Raw genomic sequence first — 20,156 nt, 5'->3', positions numbered from 1 at the left:
GAATTTATTAAAAGAAGTTAATTTCTTTAGATATGTATAATGAACATAATACTCCATCCGTCTTATAATAGATGTCACACATTCCCTTTTAGTTTGTCCCATAAAAAATGTCATATTTTTAATTTTTGAAAAAGTTTCATCTCACATTAATATAAAAATTATATTTTCTCTCTCTAAAAAACCTTCTAAAATCTCGTGCCGTCCACAAGTATAACATCTTTTGAAAAATGTCCAAAGTTTATTGAAAAATGTCCTATTTTTCCTATTTTATCGTTCCCTGACAGCTGAAAATTACTACTTGCATTTCATGGTAGTAAAGGTTTTTTTTTTCTAAATGAATTAAGTAAAGAAAGAATAAAATAGAAAATGAAAAAAACAGAGAAATGAAAAGAGAATAAAGTAAGAGAGATTAAAGTAAGTGAGAAAAATATGTACTTTAACAAAAAAAGAGAAATGACCTCACTATTATGGAATGGAGGGAGTACTAATGTACAAATTATTCTCATTCACAATTCTGTTGGAAACGCCTCTTAAAACTTCCACTAAGACATATAGAAAGGTAAATTATCTTTTAAAAATAAAATAACAGTACAAAATGCATTAAAAAAATATAAAATGGTATATCTTCTCCAAATACCTTTTCCCCTTGGAGAAGGGTTTTTTCATGATAATAAGTCAAATATGGTAGTTATAAGATTTTACCTCTTTATTGATGGGGAGGGAAAGATACCTCTTCCAAATGGGAAAAAGTATAATACCTTCTCAAATATCTCTCCCCTTGGAAAATGATTTTTCATGAAAAAATAAATAAATATGGTAGTTATATTAGTTTACCTCTCCATTTACTCCTCTCCTTGGAGATGCGCTAAGGGTAAAAGTTGTAAATAAAATAATGATTATGAATAATGTCAATATTTTTAAAATCAGACCGGACCAAAATAGCCTGTTGTCTGGTCTGATTCAATGGTAAAAACTGCAAAGCATTCAGACAACAATCAACCGGTAAAATCAGATGGTCAAACCGGTTTTAATAATTATTTTTGAATCTTGACTTTTTACTAAATTTGCTGCCCAAATTTAGGATATTTATTTCTTTAAACTCCCTCAATTCCATGTTAATTGAGTCATTTTATTATTTTGGAAAATTCCAAGTTAATTTAGTCATTTTTATATTTGAAAAAAAGTACTCCCTCCGTAGTTGAGCCGTATTTCTTTTTGGATCGTCCCACTGTTGCTGAGTCATTTCTTTTTTTTTTTGGCAAAAAGTACTTTACTCTCTCTTTATCTCTCTACATTTTTCTTTTCTATTTTATTCTCCATTTACTTAACTCATTTAAAACAATTTTTCTTAAATATCGTCCCTAAAAAAATCTCTTTACTATAGAGGGACAGAGGGAGTAATCATGTTTTATTTTATTTTATTCTCTTTTACTTTATTTTCTCTCAATTTATTCAGAGCACACTTAACACACTATTCTTAAACTTTGTGCCGTAAAAAAACGTCTCAATTGATAGAGAACGAAAGGAGTAATAGTACCAGTATATTAATCAACCAGTAAGAATTACACAAAATTCTACATTGAATAGTCACGAAGAGCATGTAATTAAATCAATAAATTAATTAAGAAAAGTGGGTTGAAAAATTTTAGTGGAAAAATGGTCCCACTTGTATATATTAGTTTTAAATGAAATGTGGGTGGAATGAGTTAGCGGAAAGTGTGACCCTATTATCATTTATAGTAAAAGTGAACCGGAACTCCTATTTGCGGACGGACTAAAATAGAAAAACGGGACTACGATTCGCGGACGGATGGAGTAAGGAATACTCAATGATAAATATAGTACAAGTTGTCTGTAGTCTTACATTAGTTTGGAAATGTCTTCATATAGTTAATAGTATATAGTTTGCTTTTATACATACAATGTGTATGTGTATTCATACAAAAACGATTTTGACTACTTATTCAAAATATGGGAAATGTCTTCTTATAGTTATACCTACTATATAGTTTGCTTTTAAACATACAATGTATGCGTATTTACACAAAAATATTCAACATGGCAGTTCAAATATCATCAAGTTTACGAATTGATAATTAACGGCACTGTCAAATAAAATATTTTAATTAGACAAGTCCAACCTGATGGATTAAATAATATTGCCAGGAAAAATATCTAAGTCCAAATAGTCATATAAAATATTTTGAATTCTACTCCTTTTCCTTCCGTCACCTATTGATTGACATCAATTTTCTTTTTCGGCTATCTCAATTAATTAACATCCTTAATTTTACTCCCTACGATTCCAACTAAGTTGGTATAAAACTTTTGAATATGAAAAATAAGAAATTGTGTTGAATATATTAAATGAAAGTGAAACAAAATAGGAAAGAGAAAAAAATAGGAGAAATAAAGAGTAAAGTAGATGATGAAATAAAGTAAGAGTGATTGAAGGTTTTGTTTTTAGTCAATAAGGGAAATGCCTCACTTTGTTGGGAAGTCCCAAAAAAGAATACGACTCAACTTAGTTGAGGCAGATGGAGTACTATTTTTGTAATGGATCTCACATTTCACTATTTCATTATACTCAAATTTTATTATAAAATGATATACCCTCTATCCCAACTAAATTGAGATAAAATTTTTGGGCACGAAGGGAGTGCAGGAAATGAAATGACTCTATTACTGTGGAACGTATGTAATACTATTTTCTTGTAGGTTAACAAATTGAGGATCCGATTGAATACATCAGAACGTTATTGAAGACGATAGGAGATGGGCGCATAAGTGTGTCGCTCTATGATACAACATCGGTGGCGATGATCAAGGACGTGGGGGGACGTGACACCCCTGAATTTCCCACCAGCCTGGAGTGAATCGTGCAGAACCAACTCTAGGATGGATCTTGGGGCGACCAAAAGCTTTTCTGTGTCTATGATCGCCTCGTTAACACTATTGCATGTGTCGTAGCCTTGAGATCGTGGAATGTTCATGACGACAAGGTCAAAAGAGGTAGGGAGCCCATTTAATTTATCATTAAAAATACTTTATTGGAGTACTCTTTTTTTAAAAAAATTTCTTAATGATGAAATGTGTTTCACGTTACTTGATTATAGGAGTGACGTAGATCAAAGAGAACGTTGATAAGCTCGCGGAGGGAAATGAGGAGCACATGACGTGTGGTTTCGAAGTTGTGTTTCCGGCACTGCTTCAAAAGGGTATCGAAGATCTTCCTTACGACGCGCCCGCGGTACACGAGGTTTATCACACCAGAGAACAAAAGTTGAAAAGGTTGAGTGTTAACCTAATCATAATTAAGAATTATTATTAGAAATTAACGGATATAGTAATTTAAATTAAGATGTCATAATTAAAAGATTACTAAACCCTACTTCAAATTTATTTAATCAATAATTGTGACCGTCCCTCTCAGTGATACACAGAGTAATACTACCTCCATTCATAACTAATAGTCATATTTTTTGGTCGCCAAATGCAAACGACGTAACAAATGAACCGATGGAAATTTAAATACTAGGTGGAATAAACAATTACAAGTAGGAAGAAAATGGTTGGATGTTGAGTCAATATACTCGCCTTATTCAACTTTCCATACATAAAAAAAGTTACTACATAGCTGCTATATTTAATTAAATTCAAATTCTACTTTCCATTGCAGGATTCCACTTGAGATTATGCACAAAATGCCAATTAACATCGTTATTATTCAGTTTGGAAGGCTTAGAAAATTTGGATTGGGACAAACTTTTTAAATTGCAGTCAGCTGACGGTTCCTTCCTCACTGTGGACCAAGGATTCAAAATGCTACAAATTTGTCAAAAACACTGTAGAAACTTTCAATGGAGGAGGTAATTAAATAAGTCTATTTATAGTTCTAATTATTTGATTAATTACTCCGCAGCGCCACACACTTATCTCGTCGATGTGTTCGGAAGACTCTGGGCGATCGACCAGCTGCAGCGCCTCGGGATTTCTCGCTTTTTCGAGTCGGAGATTGCTGAGTGCTTAAGCCACATCCACATGTATGTATACATGCATTAACTTAATTTAAATTAATTAACATTTTTTTATAACTTGAACAGAAATTAAATTAATTAACAAGATGGCATGGTTCGTACCCTTCCACTGTATATTTTAGAGCATATTCTGATTTTTTACATATTAGATGTTGATTTAAGGAAGTTAGTTAATGGGGATGCTAAACATCATGATAATTTGTGATATAATTATTACTAATTGAATCATGCTTTAAAAATGAATTAGTTAAATTGACTTCGAAAGACACAGATTACAATGTGTAGTGCTAAACTTGCTGCTGAAAAGAGTTATGTAGAACTGATATTAGCTGGAAAAATTAGTATTTAGCGTTTTAGGAGGGGATTGTTAGGGTTTTGGAAATCTTGAAGCTATGAGCAATGACTCTTGCTCAGTTTGAGGTTGTGTTAAAGAAAAAAATAGGATAAATCTGATTCTGTGATTCAGATTTGGGGTTATGCATAGTTCAATTTTCATTTTCTTTGTTCATTTTTCGATGAGCTTGTTAATTGCTAAAATCCATCTATGATGAGCTTGGTCTAGTGGAAAGAGAAGAAAAACACCACATACTAGCTACTAATTACTGTTGGTAATGATCAAGCTTTCTTGATGTCATTTGAGTTGAATGCTCTACGTGGAAAATCGATATTGTTGGCGCTGGAAAATGATTTCTTGCTCAAAAATCTTTATCCATTAATAAAGTAAGTATCAAATTGTCGTTAGATTATTATGGAATACTCTCTCAGTCCCAATAAATATGAAACATTTGGTTTCCGGCATAGGATTTTATGCAAGTGTTGTTTTGTGAGTTAATAAAGAGAGAGTAAAGTAAGAGAGAGGGAAAAGTAGAGAGAGTGAAGTTTCCATTTTAGGAAACGTTTCATTTTTAGTGGGACAATCCAAAAAGGAAAACATTGCATTTCTAATGGGATAGAGGGAGTATTTGATTGTAAATTTTAATCGTAGATATTTTTTTAATTTATCTTCAAGTTTTTAATTTTAACTTGTCTCATAATTTGTGTAATTGACAACTTATGCAAATGACTTTCAATTTCAGGTTTAGGTTCTTTGAAAATGGCGAAAAGCAGAATAGGTAGCGGTGGAAAATTTTAAAGAATTCACAATTTGTAATTTCTTGTAAATATAATAGAAGTATAATACAATTATGATATGTTCAGTGTAACAGCTCATATAGGGCTGACAATCTTTATCACGACATGATAACACGACACGAATCCGCACGAAATTAATGGGTATGTGTCAAAGCTTAATATTGGGTTCGAGTCCTTATCGTGTCGACACAATAACGACACGAAAATTTCGTGTCGTGTTCGTGTTACACGTTAAGTATACTATAATATTATTTCGTGTCGTGTTCGTGTTACACGTTAGAAATAATATTAATATATTATAATAATATTATTATTATTATAGTGTTGTTATCGTGTTGTGTCATATATGTGTTGTTATCGTGTCGTGTTGACCCGAAGTGGTTCGTGTCGTTAGTGGGTTCGTGTTGTGTTCGTGTCTGAGGGTAGCGGGTCGTGTTCGTGTTCGTGTTTAGAATTTTCTTAACGGATCATGTCCGTGTTTGTTGTTATCGTGTACGCGTCGTTATCGTGTCGACACGATAACGACACAATAAACACGATTTACCACCCCTAAGCTCATCTATTGGGGTAAAAAATAGGCCTGTAACCTAATATATAGATTTGTTTATCGTGTGGTTCACATGTGCATACACAATTTCTGCGAAGTGTATCTGTAATAGTAAAACAGGATTTACAAATATTTATAAGAGAAAAATAAAAATAACAACACAACGGTTTCTCATTTCCCACCTAAAAGGGCAAAAAAGTAAATTCAAATAAAATGCCATTTTTAAGTAGTATAGATATGCATCTGCCACTTTTAACTAGTATAGATATACATGCTTAACTTGTGGTAACCATTTTATAGTAGTAGTATTAATCATTTATGTATAAAATAATAAAACAAAAAGTAGACTATTAAAAGCATATGTTTAAGTCACTTTTATTTTTGAAAAAACTTAATTATTTCTCTTACTTTATTTTCAGTCACTTTATTTAGTCTACTTACCACTTTATTAAAAATATTTTAATTAATAGAGTAATAATGATACCAGCTTTACTTCCTTCTCCAATTGGATGTGGGAAAATAGCCACACTTTCTCTTCAAATCGATGTGGGAGATATTTTCAAGAAATGATACGCTAACTATAACAAATTGTGAAGAATTGATTGAAAGCACTCATTGCACCAATTACACACCGCACACGCATAAAATTATATGTAGTCAAGTTGTCTGAAGTCTTACATTAGTTGGGAAATGTCTTCTTATAGTTATATAGAGTTTGCTTTTATACATACAATGTATGCGTATTTATACAAAAACAAAACGATTTTGATTACTTGTTCAAAATTTGATTAAATGCTAGCTAAATGTCTTTAGCTTAAGTAAATGGATTGTTAATAGTGAATCCACAATTAAATTAATGATTGACGAAATGATCAATTTTTAAGTTATTTAGAAACTTAAAAATTTAAGACTTGTAGTATTTTTTATACTATTGACTAAAAAAAATATTCCTTCTGTATATAATTATTCAGCCACTTGGCCATTATTTTATAAGTACATATATGGTAGTTACAAAGATTAATTGAGTATTGATAATATTGCCGTCTACATAAATTACTATCACTATTATATTAGAGCATCCGCATCGGTGCTTTCCCTGAAGGACGGCATCCGTGCAGTTGGCGTGGCTTTGTGTTATCCGCCACTGGCACGACGCTGCTCGATGCATCGAGCACGTCCGTGTCACACCTCAACCCTTATAACGTATACACTTACTATAAATAAATTCAAAATTTAAAATAAATAATCCACATGTATTATATAATTTCAAAAACCACCATATATCAATTACATATTTCAAACCATTCTAAATTGCAGTTAGACACTCTCACCACTCTGTATACTATACATTTATCTAAATGCAGAAATGATGAGGAGGAGAAGGTTGCCAAAATACGTCAGCCGCCGACCCTTATAATAACTGTAACTCACATCAACCCACACATCATTGATATCTTATTCTTAAAAAATATTAGTGGTTTATATGAGCCACAACTCAGTGTATATAAACCTTATCTTTAATTCCACAACTCAAAATCACACATATTCTTTAACCAATATATTTAACAATTATCAACAAATATTAGAGATAATTCCATACACATATGCACATGCCACTTTGTTCGGTTTATTAATTTGTGACAAATCAAGCCTGGTATCTGCCCGGGATTCCTCTATGACCCGAAGGTCCCTCTGTAATTGGACTCATAGGTCCCTCAATATTTGACCCGAAGGTCCTTCTGTAATTGGACTCATAGGTCCCTCAATGACCCGAAGGTCCCTCTGTATTTGACCCGAAGGTCCCTCTATATTTTTTTTTCCAGATCCAAGGCAAGACCGTCACAAATCCTCTTTAATCATATGATTCACAAATAATTCCAAAATCATGTATAAATACATCAATTTCACCAATTACATATTTCTGTTATATAATTCAGTTACAATATCCATTGCACCAATGACATATTCATACCATATTCCACCATCTATATCAAATAACACACAATTATATCAGAGTCACATCATATAATCAAATTATTCACTTTATTTAACACCTAGCAAAGAAGCACATAAAACATGTAAAATTAAAAGTGTGATTTATATACACCTGATTTCGGCAGACAATTTTACCGAAGTCGTGATTCGGACTCTTGATTTAAAAGCTCTGCCCCTCTCTTCTAGTTTTGTTTTCCTTCCTTTATAATTTTCTTCCAAGTTTTTATTTATTTTTTTCCAACTCACTAACTCTACGTGTATTTATATAAACATGCAAAGGCGGTTATATATATAAAAATTAACTTAAAGCTACTGAATCAATTATATATATTAAAATAAATAACAATATGCATACTATATAGTCCATTTATTTGATATTTGTCCTATAAGAATAGTGGCACTATTAGCTAGTGGTCATACTATATAGTCCATTTATTTGATATTTGTCCTATAAGAATAGTGGCACTATTAGCTAGTGACCACGTACATACTAACACATTTATATTTCAAGCAATGCTACTACTATTATTTATATTATATTGATTTAGGATTACTATAATTTCCTATGTACTAATATATATGTACGTACATAATTGGTAGTACTATATCGTACACATGCACACACATACGTAAATAAACATACACACACTTAAATTAATTATTTAGTATTTAAATACACCTACACACATTTCTATATATATAATCATATGCAATTAACATTATAAATATGAAATGATCAATAAAACTATATCAATATGCAAAATGATGCAAGTTTCGGGTTAGGGATGTTACAGTCCGTGCCGCTGAGCAGGACGACATGGCGCAATGTGATTGGCCAACATCATACCCCGTCCGACTCCGGCGGTTGGAAGCAGGAATGGTTCGGCTCACAACCATCCCTTAGTCCAGAAACGCAATTCTCGGCCCCTCCTCAAACCCAAGGTTCTCAAATTTCGGGTGGCTACCCGCCTTACCCGGTGACGAGCAAGATGCCCCCGATGGGTAATATGGGTGGGCACCCGAACCCGAATCGGAAGGGAGTGGCGGCACTCAAACTCCTCCTATTCCTACTCCTATTCCTACTCCTACTCCTCATGGTGTTCGTGTTTAGGGTCGTAGCGGTGACACTCACGTCCGCACCCTGTACACTCCGGGGGAGATGGATCAGTTATTCAAAACCTATTTGGCAATCTCCGAAGATTCAGAGGTTGGCACGAACCAAAGCGGGGATAGGTTTTGATGGAGCGTCTCTCGCCGGTACAACGAAAATCGACCGGATGGAACCATCGAGCGCAATGAGAGTATGGTGCGCAATACCATATTCAGAGCCAATGAAGTCCAAAAATTCTAGGGGTATTATCTCTAGGAAGAGCGGTCGGCGGAGAGCAGCAGGAGCGAGCTCGACATCATCAGTGCCTTGTCGACCTACCAATGTCAACATTAAAAACCATTCAAGTACCCCAACGCTTGGCGGGAGGTGCGTGTGCATCCGAAGTATAAGGGAGCGTATCATCCTCCTCCCTCTCCTCCAGCAAACGGTCGAGGTCGGTATCCCTATCCGACGCCGGCGAGGATGAGGTGGCTAGCCAGCTTGCTGGAGCTAACTTGGGTAGCCCCGACGCCGGTGTGAGCAGTTCCCAAAGCCGGCCGCAAGGAAGGAAACAAGCGACTGCCAACCGCATCGCGCCGCTCCCGCTCCCTTTGTGCCACCTCAATCTCCCATCAACTCGTTGTGGACCCTCTTGGCTCAACTCAATATGACCGAGACATCTCACATGTCTCCCGAGCAACTTGAAGCGCATCGCACAATGATACGAGGTCTCCGGCAAAATTGGGGACAGGCTCGGAGAAATAGTCTTCCACGGGGTATTATTAGCCTCTAATTATGTAATTTTTAATTTGTAGGATTTTAATTATGTATTTTTTATTTTTTGGGATTTTAATTATGTATATTTTTTTATTTTTTAGGATTTTAATTATGTAATTTTATTTTTTAGGATTTTAATTATGTAATTTTATTTTTTAGGATTATAAGTTTGTAATTTATATTTTTTTTAATTTAATTCTGTAATTTTTATATTTTTAATATATTTTATATTGTAGAAATATTTTTAATAATTGAAGTATTTAAATTTAATAATAGAATAATATGACCTTTAAGCACGTCCTTGCGGAAGAGCATGGATATGAATGTTATGCTTTTGGAGAAGAGCATGGAGTAAAAAATTAGTAAAAGTGGTTCTAGGCTCAAATTCATAGATGAGGATTTGGACTGATATGCAATTCAATTTTTTCAATGTTTTTTAAGAATATTTCAAGATCAATTGAATTTAATGGCAAGTGTAGGCGAATCTTGTATACTTAATTATGTACGTCAGCCGCCTGAAGAATCCTACATACTCCATATATGTATATAGTTACTGAGCCACTTGGCCATTAGTATTGTATAAGTACATATACAAAGCAGTAATTGAAATGATAATATTAAACATCACTGTTCAAATATCATCGAAATGACAATAATAAAAATGACTGTTCAAATGTCATCGAAATGACAACGTATTGCTAATTAAATAATTATCTACGACAGAGTTTTTGGCACTGTCGAATAAAATATTTTAATAAGACAAGTCCAACCTAAGATTAAATAATATTGCCAGGAAAATATATCTAATTCCAAATAGTCATATAAATATTTTGAAGGGCGACCACTTTTTGTTTCTTTCTCCATCAAGCGACTAGATTACCTTCAACAAAAATAAAATAGCCTGCCGTCGATCTTCGGTATACTAAATTACTCGCCCAATCAACATCTGTATATCCATACATCCCTCGATGTTCGTTCTTCTTGAACATTATTCCGCATCCGACTGTTCCCTTGAGATACTTGTCTACAGTCTTACATTAGTTGGGAAATGTCTTCTTATAGTTATATAGAGTTTGCTTCTATACATACAATGTATGCGTATTTATACAAAAAACGATTTTGATTACTTATTCAATAGTATTTGATTAAATGCTAGCTAAAATCTCTTCAGCCTAAGCAAATGGATAGTTAATAGTGAATCCACAATTAAATTAATGATTGACGAAAAGATCAATTTTTGAGTTATTTAGAAACTTAAAAATTTAAGACTTGTAGTATTTTTTACACTAGTGACTAAAAACATATTCCTTCTGTATATAAGTATTGAGCCACTTGGCCATTATTTTATATAAGTACATGGTTGTAACAAAAATTATTTGTGAATGGTTTGATTTATTTTTGAAAAATATTTTGTTATACGATAATCATATAACTAAAAAATAATAATAAAATAGAATAGTAGAAAAAGAGGGAAGAAAACGTAAATTAAAAGAAAAACGTATAAATGCAAGTAAAAATGATCAAAACTGAAAGAAACAAATTAAAACACAGCAGCAGCTGACGCTGAGGTTCGAACAGTTGTACCCTTGTTATACATTGGATCCGCCACTGCGTTCAAGTCAAATTGAGGAGTAGTTGTTTCTCCAGTTGCTTATATGCATTTACTCCCTCCGTCCCACATAACTTTATCCAGTATTCCATTTTAGTCCGTCCCATATAATTTTACTCATTTCACTTTTACCATTTTTGGTAGTGGACCCCATATTCCACTAACTCATTCTTACTCACATTTTATTATAAAACCAATACTTTAAAAGTAGGACCCACATTCTACCAACTTTTTCAACTCACTTTCTATTACATTTTTTAAAACTCGTGCCAAGTCAAACTGTGTAAAATTATGTGGGACGGAGGGAGTATTATATATAGACCTAAATCTCATTGCTACTGCGCATCGGCAAGCAACACATATTCCTTAGATTTTTCCTCCCACATTTCCATTCAATTAATCTCATAAAAAATCTGAATGGCCTCTCTTTCCTCTACAACCCTCAGCCTCTCTCCGGCAGCTGGCCGTAGAATTCCGTCGTCCTCGGCTAAGCTTCCTTTGCTGGAATGTTTCGCCACCAGTAAGTTCTATGTTCCGGTATATATGTATCATCCAGATTCTAGTATAAATTGACAATTTATAGTAATAAATAATTTATCTATTTTAATTTTGGCAGATGCGTGGATGAGCAGGACTAAAAACCTCTCCCTCACTTACCAAGTTAAACACATGAAAAATTCCAAAGGTGCATGATCAGGACTAAATTTTAAACTAGCTTATCATTCAAAAAATTTAAATATATACATGTATTTTCAATTTTCAGTTGCAACAGTAGATGCTCCACAGGTGCATGATCACGACGATTCCACTGCTCATCAAGGCCATGATGCGGTAACTACTAAGCATTAAAATATTACAACTTATTTATTTTTTAAAAAAACTAGTACTAGTGATATTAATTAGTTATTTTCTTGTAGGTTAACAATATTGAGGATCCGATTGAATACATCAGAATGTTGTTGAAGACGACAGGAGACGGGCGCATAAGCGTGTCGCCCTATGACACAGCATGGGTGGCGATGATCAAGGACGTGGGGGGATGTGACGCCCCTGAGTTTCCCTCCAGCCTGGAGTGGATCGTGCATAACCAACTCCAGGATGGATCTTGGGGCGATCAAAAACTTTCTTGTGTTTATGATCGCCTCGTTAACACCATTGCATGTGTTGTAGCCTTGAGATCGTGGAATGTTCACGATGACAAGGTCAAAAGAGGTAGGGAGCCCATTTAATTTATGATTAAAAATACTTTATTATACTATTTTTTAATTTCTTAATGATGAATTGTGTTTCGACTTCACGTTACTTGTAGGAGTGACGTACATCAAAGAAAATGTTGATAAGCTCACGGAGGGTAATAAGGAGCACATGACGTGTGGTTTTGAAGTCGTATTTCCGGCGCTGCTTCAAAAGGCCAAGGGCATGGGTATCGAAGATCTTCCTTACGACGCGCCCGCGGTGCACGAGGTTTATCACACCAGAGAACAAAAGTTGAAAAGGTTTGAGTGTTAACCTAATCATAATTAAAATCATTATTAGAAATTAACATATAGTAGTATTAATTTAAATTAAGATGTCACAATTAAAAGATTACTTAATCCTACTTAAATTTTATTCAATCAATATTTGGGACCGTCCCTCTCAGTGATATACAGTACATTGTATCCGTTCATAACTAATAGTCATATTTTTTGTGTTCGCAGACGCCTCAAATGAACCGATGGAATTTAAAATTAAGTACTAGGTAGAATAAACAATTACAAGTTGGATGGGTTGGATGTTGAGTCAATAATATACTCGCCTTATTTAACTTTCCATACATAAAAAAGTTACTCCTACATGGTTGCTATATTTAATTAAATTCAAATGTGTATTTTCCATTGCAGGATTCCACTTGAGATTATGCACAAAATGCCAACATCATTGTTATTCAGTTTGGAAGGCTTAGAAAATTTGGATTGGGACAAACTTTTGAAACTGCAATCAGCTGATGGTTCCTTCCTCACTTCTCCCTCCTCCACCGCCTTTGCTTTCATGCAAACCAAAGATCAAAAATGCTACAAATTCATCAAAAACACTGTAGAAACTTTCAATGGAGGAGGTAATTAAATACTACATTATAATTAATTAATTAGTCTAATTGTAATTATAGTTCTAATTATTTGATTAATTACTCCGCAGCGCCACACACTTATCCCGTCGATGTGTTCGGAAGACTCTGGGCGATCGACCGGCTGCAGCGCCTTGGGATTTCTCGCTTTTTCGAGTCGGAGATTGCTGAATGCTTAAGCCACATCCACAAGTATGCATACATTAACTTAATAATAAATTAATTAACATTTTTTTTATAACTTGAACAGAAATTAAATTAATTAGCTATTTGAATTGCAGGTATTGGACAGATAAAGGGGTTTTCAGTGGGAGAGAATCTGAGTTTTGTGATGTTGACGATACATCCATGGGAGTGAGGCTTCTCAGAATGCATGGATATGAAGTTGATCCAAGTATGTACTATATTTAATTATCAACTAATTATCAATCTTGTTATTTTCATTCAAGTAGATTTAACTAAATATTTTTTGGTCCCCACAGATGTTCTGAGGAATTTCAAGCAGGAAGATGGAAAATTCTCATGCTACGGTGGGCAGATGATCGAGTCACCTTCTCCGATATACAATCTCTACAGAGCTTCTCAACTCCGGTTTCCCGGAGAGGAGATCTTGGAAGATGCAGCCAAGTTTGCCTACGATTTCTTGAAAGAAAAATTAGCTGATAATCAGATTTTGGATAAATGGGTTATATCTAAGCACTTGCCTGATGAGGTATCTTTCCCTCTCTCACTATCATTTAGTACTATATTTTCCATCAAAGATAATTAGCATAGGGGAGAGATGAAATAGGTATATATTTTAGATCCAAGAAGACAAATTTCCAATTCTGTTGCTCAATTAAAGCCCATCCATGTGGTAACTTTTTTACGATTCGAAATTTTTTTTTTTCCCTTCAATTATGTACTAAGTGCGAAAGGGTTTCGGTTAGGGCTGGTTATTCGGTCGGTTCGGTTATTAACCGAACCGACTTGTCGGTTAACCGATCCCAAAATGCCTTCAAAAAACTAACCGGAACCGACCCGATCTTCGGTTCGGTTACTTGATTAACCGACTCGGTTAGAACCGATCGGTTCTCGGTTATAACCGAACTAACCGAATTGATTTAACTTATTCAAATGTTTATTTTGCATGATTAAGGTTGTGATAGATAACTCAACCTACACCTAATCACACTATTAGTTTATCACCGAAAGTTGAATTAACTATTTCACTGCCATCCTTCAATGATCAATCATTCAATTCAATGATTCAATCTATAATATATAAAATTCTGAAATTTTCTCGCTTGTTAATTGATTTTGTGTATTCTCAATTCTACGTATTTCTGCATGATTGTAAAACCGAAAACGTCAAATTTTTTATCATATTTTTTTGCATTTTAGTCATAATCATTCAACTTCATCCTACACCATAATAAATTCAAATTAAAATAGACTTTTTTGACATTGCAAATTTGCAATATGAGACTTTGATAAAATTTAGAAGTAAATTACAGATTATTATTATTATTATTATTATTATTATTATTATTATTATTATTATTATTATTTAGGCTCTTTAATAGACTTAAACTTTAAATGATCTAAAATTTGAAAAATTTTCTCTAATAATAAGTGAAAGGTTATCTTATTTTTAAAATAGTAGTATTGCTTAAGCACTCGTTAACTTTGAGAGATCTTATTTTTAAAAATATATTTAGAAACTTTATTGAATTTGATATATTATAACTTTATAAGTATAAATAACTAATAGTTAACAAATTAAAATAGATTTTTTTGACATTGCAAATATGCAACATGAGACTTTGACAAAATTTGGAAGTAAATTACATATTCTTCTATTGTGACAAAGTTTAAAAGTAAATTACAATTTCTGTTATTATTAATTAAAAATATAATTGAATTTAAAATTATTTATTGTTTTAACTTTTAAGTTTTCATCTACTTTTTATTATTATTATTATTATTATTATTATTATTATTATTGTTATTATTATTATTATTATTATTATTATTATTATTATTATTATTATTATTATTATACTCCTATTTAAAAGTAATATATAAATTGTTTAGGCACTTTAAAAGACTTGAACTTTACATGATCTATATTCTATACTTTAAAAACTTGTCTCCAATAATAAGTGAAGGGTTATTCTATATTTAAAATCAAAATAGTAATTCTTAAGAACTTTATTGACTTTGAGATATAAATTTATAAGTATAATACTCTAATTGATAGTGACACAAATTAAAATGAACTTTTTTTGACATTGATTTAGACAAAATTTAGATATAAATTATAATTTCTTCAATTGTGACAAAGTTTGAAGTAAATTATACTTTATTCTAGTATTAAATAAACATATAATTAAAATTAAAATTGAATTTAATCCGGTTACCGGTTATAACCGACGGTTATCGGTTATAACCGATAACCGACATTTAGCAAAACTTTAAACCGGAACCGAACTGATAACCGTAAATGTCGGTTATCGGTTAACCGATAACCGACCGGTTTCGGTTCGGTTCTCGGTTAACCGATTAACCGAAAACCGTTTACCCACCCCTAGTTTCGGTAGTGCTAAAAACAATAGTGTAAGCTTTTAACTTGTACCCATACCTTCAATTCATAATACTAAATTTAATTCAACTACAGATAAAGTTGGGGCTAGAGATGCCATGGCTCGCCACCCTACCTCGTGTTGAGGCCAAGTACTACATCCAATACTACGCTGGCTCCGGCGATGCATGGATCGGAAAGACACTATACAGGATGCCGGAGATCAGCAACGACACGTATCACGACCTAGCCAAGACTGATTTCAAGAGATGCCAAGCGCAACATCAATTCGAATGGATCTACATGCAAGAGTATGCCCCAATTCACAAATTAATTTTTTTGTCAACTAATCACTAACTAAGATATCATTGACATTTGATTGAGCAGATGGTACGAGAGCTGTGGCATCGAAAGATTCGGGATAAGCAAAAAGGAACTTCTCCTTTATTACTTCATGGCAACCTCAAGCATCTTTGAGCTCGAGAGGACCAACGAGAGAATGGCGTGGGCCAAATCCCAAGTCATTTCTAAGATGATCACTTCTAGATCCTTTGAGGAGAAACAAAGCCTTTTGAATGAGCTTGGCAGCATAAACAGTGGGGAGAAAGAAGATGGGGCCGCGACCACCCTCACTCAGTTCCTCGGGGGATTCAACCGATACACCAAACGCCAGTTGGAAACCGCGGTGAGTAATTACTACTGGAGTAATATTCTATAGTAGTCCATTAGTCCTAAGTAGTTACTTGTATAAAATAATTTCTTCCAATTGCAGTGGAGCGTGTGGCTAAAGAAGCTGCAAGATGGTAAAGCAGACGACGCAGAGCTCCTAACCAACACATTGAACATCTGCGCGGGTCATAGGAAAGAGATACTCTCGCACGACGAGTACAAAGCTCTCTCTAGCCTAACAACCAAAATCTGTCACCAGCTTTCTTTGATTCAAATCCAAAAGGTAGACCTCAGACACTATTATGCATATAAAAGGAAATAATGAACATAATGTTGGTAATGATATATAGGAGATGGGAGGAGATGGGCATAACGCAACAATAAAAAATAAGGAACTTGAACAAGACATGCAGATGTTGGTGAAATTGGTGCTTGAGAAGTCAGGAGGCATCAACAGAAATATCAAGAAAACGTTTATGGCAGTTGCCAAGACTTATTATTATAGAGCATATCATGCTGCCGACACCATTGACACCCACATATTTAAAGTGCTTTTCGAACCAGTCGAGTGAATAGTTTGCTTCCATCTCTTAAGTATAGTTGTATATATCGCCCTTGATCAGGAAAGAAATGTCACATAATCGTTTATTATTTTGCATAAATAAGTGCAATCAAAATAAACATTTATGTTTTTTATACGAAGCATTCGTTTACTCTTACACGTACTTTTATTGCCTTACGAGAAATAAAAGATACTCCATATTACGTAGTACTAGTATAGTACTCCATTCTATAATTTAAAAACCCATGAAATGTAACATGCTTAACAAGCCCACTATAAGAATTAAACGTGGCCCACAAAGATAGCTTTGTGAATGTTACGTGGGGCTGGGAGCCGAGCTGGAGCATGTTGCCGACGATAGGGAGGGGGAAGGGGCCCGGCGGGAGATTCTTCCGGCGCCGGGAGGAGATGAACCATGTTGCGGCGGTGATGAGGAATAGCACGGCGAGGAAAGGGAACGAGTCCATTTTCTCGTTTGGTCTGCACTTGATGTCTAAAATCCGTGATATTTCAAAAAAAATTATTTTTCAAGAATAGATGAGGTAGTATAAAAATTAAAAAATGTATAAAAATCTGTTGAGATTATAGGCTAACAAATAGACTGCACGTATCCAAAATAGAGACCAAAATAGGCTAACAAATACTCTCTCATCGATGTTAATATATAGAAGAAGCGTTTCTTTTTAGTACGAAAATTAAGAAATAAATATTTAAAATATGAGGTAAAGAAAATAAAGTATGAAATATAATAAAATAAGAAAGATGAAGAGAGAATAAAGTTAGAAATAGTAGTCAAATATAAAAATAATTCTATTATGCATGATATACCTCACTATCTATCTATCTATACATATCTATACATGGGAGTGTTATATTGCTAACTCATAACTTAATTGTTAACTGCAACTAAATAATAGCCATTAGATATTCTGTAACGCCCTACTTTTTCGAACCCTAATTTTCGGGTTACAAATTTTTTGCATTGAATGCTTTTAATGCTATGGAGTATGTGGATTAATTGATGAGTGATTTAATTACATGATTTCTTTGTGACCTAATTGCGTTTTGGAGTTGAGATTGATTGAATAGTAAAAAATGTGGAAAATATGATGTGGCTGTTGAATAGTCAAAGATGTGGAAAATATGACGTGGCCGTTGAAAGATCAATGTGTTGAGAAAATGAGGTGGAAGTAAAATTGGTTGATTTTATGTGAATACTTTGATGCGGAGTAATATAATTGTGGCGAATTATTTCCCAAGGGATGAGTGAGACTAAATAGGATTTTCATAAATATCCTACACATATTATTGGAATTTTCGACTCCTATTATTATTGGAGAAGGAATCCTATTTTTTCTTGGATTTAATTATTTACTTGGGATAATTATCCAAATTAAATCCAAAGTTAAATTATTTTCTAATTCCTCTATGGAATTTTCGAAACCTACCTTATTGCATGGAGATTTTTGAAAATCTCCTATTTATGGGAGAAGGAATTATTTTAATATACTATTTGATCCCTTATTTATTCTCTTCCATGAATAAATATAAATATTCTAGCATATCTTACCATCTAAGAAGATCTTGTCATATCCCATTTAAATTAGGATTTGAATTTAAATCCTAGGCATAAAAATCGCCTACTCCATATTTATTTGGGAGGATTTATTATTTTATTCTGCTCCGTGATATTTTATTCTGTTCCGTGAAATACCAAATTAAATCATAGGCTAATTAAATAGCCTAAGATTTCGAAATCCCCTTATTTCTCACCAGATTTAACGCCAACTTCCTCCCCCATATCTGTTCAAATCTTTATTTATTTAATTGTGGGATTATATTCTTGAACTCTATAAATAAGAGAGAAAAACTCTAACCCTAGCCACACTACACGCCTCCCTCTTTCCCTCATTCACGCTATTTTCTTCCTCCACTCCTTCTTCAACTTGTTTTCTATTTTATTCAAGATCTCTTCATTCTTTACAAAGAATTGAAGTTGAAACTCAAAGAATTGTTGAAGAATCAAGGCTATTACTTGTTCTACTGTTCGTTCTATCAAGAAAAGGTATTTTTATATCAATCTTTTCTCATCTAACCGATTAATCGGTGTTCTTGAACCCTCATGCATATAGATCGAGTGAATGGGAAACCAATTGATGAATGGGATGCATATGTGTGTGTGTGTGTGTGTGGATCGTGTGTGTGTGTGTGCATGCATCAGTGTGCGTGCATGTGTGTTGTGTGTGTGCATGTGATGTGTGTTGTAAAACACTCATGCGTGACATATTTTGATGATAAATCTGGAGTTGTAGTGCGAATAAAGAGTGATGTGATAATCATGTCTTGATTTTGAATGGTGATATTAAAACGAATTGATGGGAAAAGGGAAACGTTGGGAACATGCATGATTTTAATCAATGATTTAGACTGATTTGTGATACATATAATTTAAAGGTGATAACTCGCGCTCTCAGCGTGATACCAAGGGGAAGAGAATACTTGCGATTTAAGCCGTCGAGGTGGGCTTTTCTTTTAATATAAGGACATCGTCCTAAATCTGTATTGATGAGAATGAGATCTGTGTTATCATGCCTTAATTTGTTTTGTCGTGCCTATCCCTTGTGGCTATGCCACTATTGATTTAATCGAATTCGGATCCTTGTAGAGCTGCAAACTCTACTTGGGTTAGTGTATACCAATGTTAGACCGTGAGCCAGCGTATGGGTTGGCCGGTCTAGTGACCTAGATTGCGGCCGCATTCCTTGTCATGTAGAATGAGGATATGGTAAACGTCGATGCGAAAAATGATTGCGCGACCGTGATTTTGATAAAGGATATATTGTGGTGCATCGGGTCTTTCTAAAGATAAAACCCCGATGGACACTTGAAATGGCATGATAACTACTATTATGATAAAACTGTTTTCGGCATAAGTCCGCTGAATATGTTTATAGTACTCAGCCCTGCATGTGTTTTCCCTATGTGCAGGTTGAGCGGTTGACGGTGTTGAGCAAGTAAATTGAATAATATGATCATTTTGAAACTCTGAGTGTAGTTGTGTCTTCATAC

At 33.8% G+C, this 20,156-nt stretch overlaps 1 protein-coding gene and 1 long non-coding RNA gene across 2 annotated transcripts; both read left to right on the top strand.

Moving 5' to 3' along the window:
• Nucleotides 1–3,849: 3,849 nt before the first annotated feature.
• Nucleotides 3,850–5,272, top strand: LOC125212709 (uncharacterized). Its single transcript, XR_007174766.2, has 2 exons — nt 3,850–4,043; nt 5,114–5,272. It is a non-coding gene; the product is annotated as an uncharacterized LOC125212709 (long non-coding RNA).
• A 6,292-nt stretch (nt 5,273–11,564) lies between these two features.
• Nucleotides 11,565–17,220, top strand: LOC125212702 (copalyl diphosphate synthase CPS1, chloroplastic-like). Its single transcript, XM_048112941.1, has 13 exons — nt 11,565–11,706; nt 11,803–11,871; nt 11,950–12,017; nt 12,104–12,398; nt 12,496–12,682; nt 13,070–13,284; nt 13,365–13,485; nt 13,575–13,687; nt 13,776–14,005; nt 15,953–16,167; nt 16,244–16,541; nt 16,629–16,808; nt 16,876–17,220. Exons 1-13 carry the CDS (start codon nt 11,604–11,606, stop codon nt 17,095–17,097), a joined length of 2,316 nt encoding a protein of 771 aa, XP_047968898.1. The 5' UTR covers nt 11,565–11,603; the 3' UTR covers nt 17,098–17,220.
• The last annotated feature ends 2,936 nt before the right edge of the window (nt 17,221–20,156 follow it).

Source organism: Salvia hispanica, chromosome 3 (assembly GCF_029641045.1).
Source record: "Salvia hispanica isolate PSC_SH4W2 chromosome 3, Shi_PSC_v1, whole genome shotgun sequence".
In the NCBI taxonomy this organism is placed as follows: domain Eukaryota; kingdom Viridiplantae; phylum Streptophyta; class Magnoliopsida; order Lamiales; family Lamiaceae; genus Salvia; species Salvia hispanica.
Note: the sequence above shows the minus strand (reverse complement) of the source record. Positions and strands in the feature narration are given on the sequence as shown.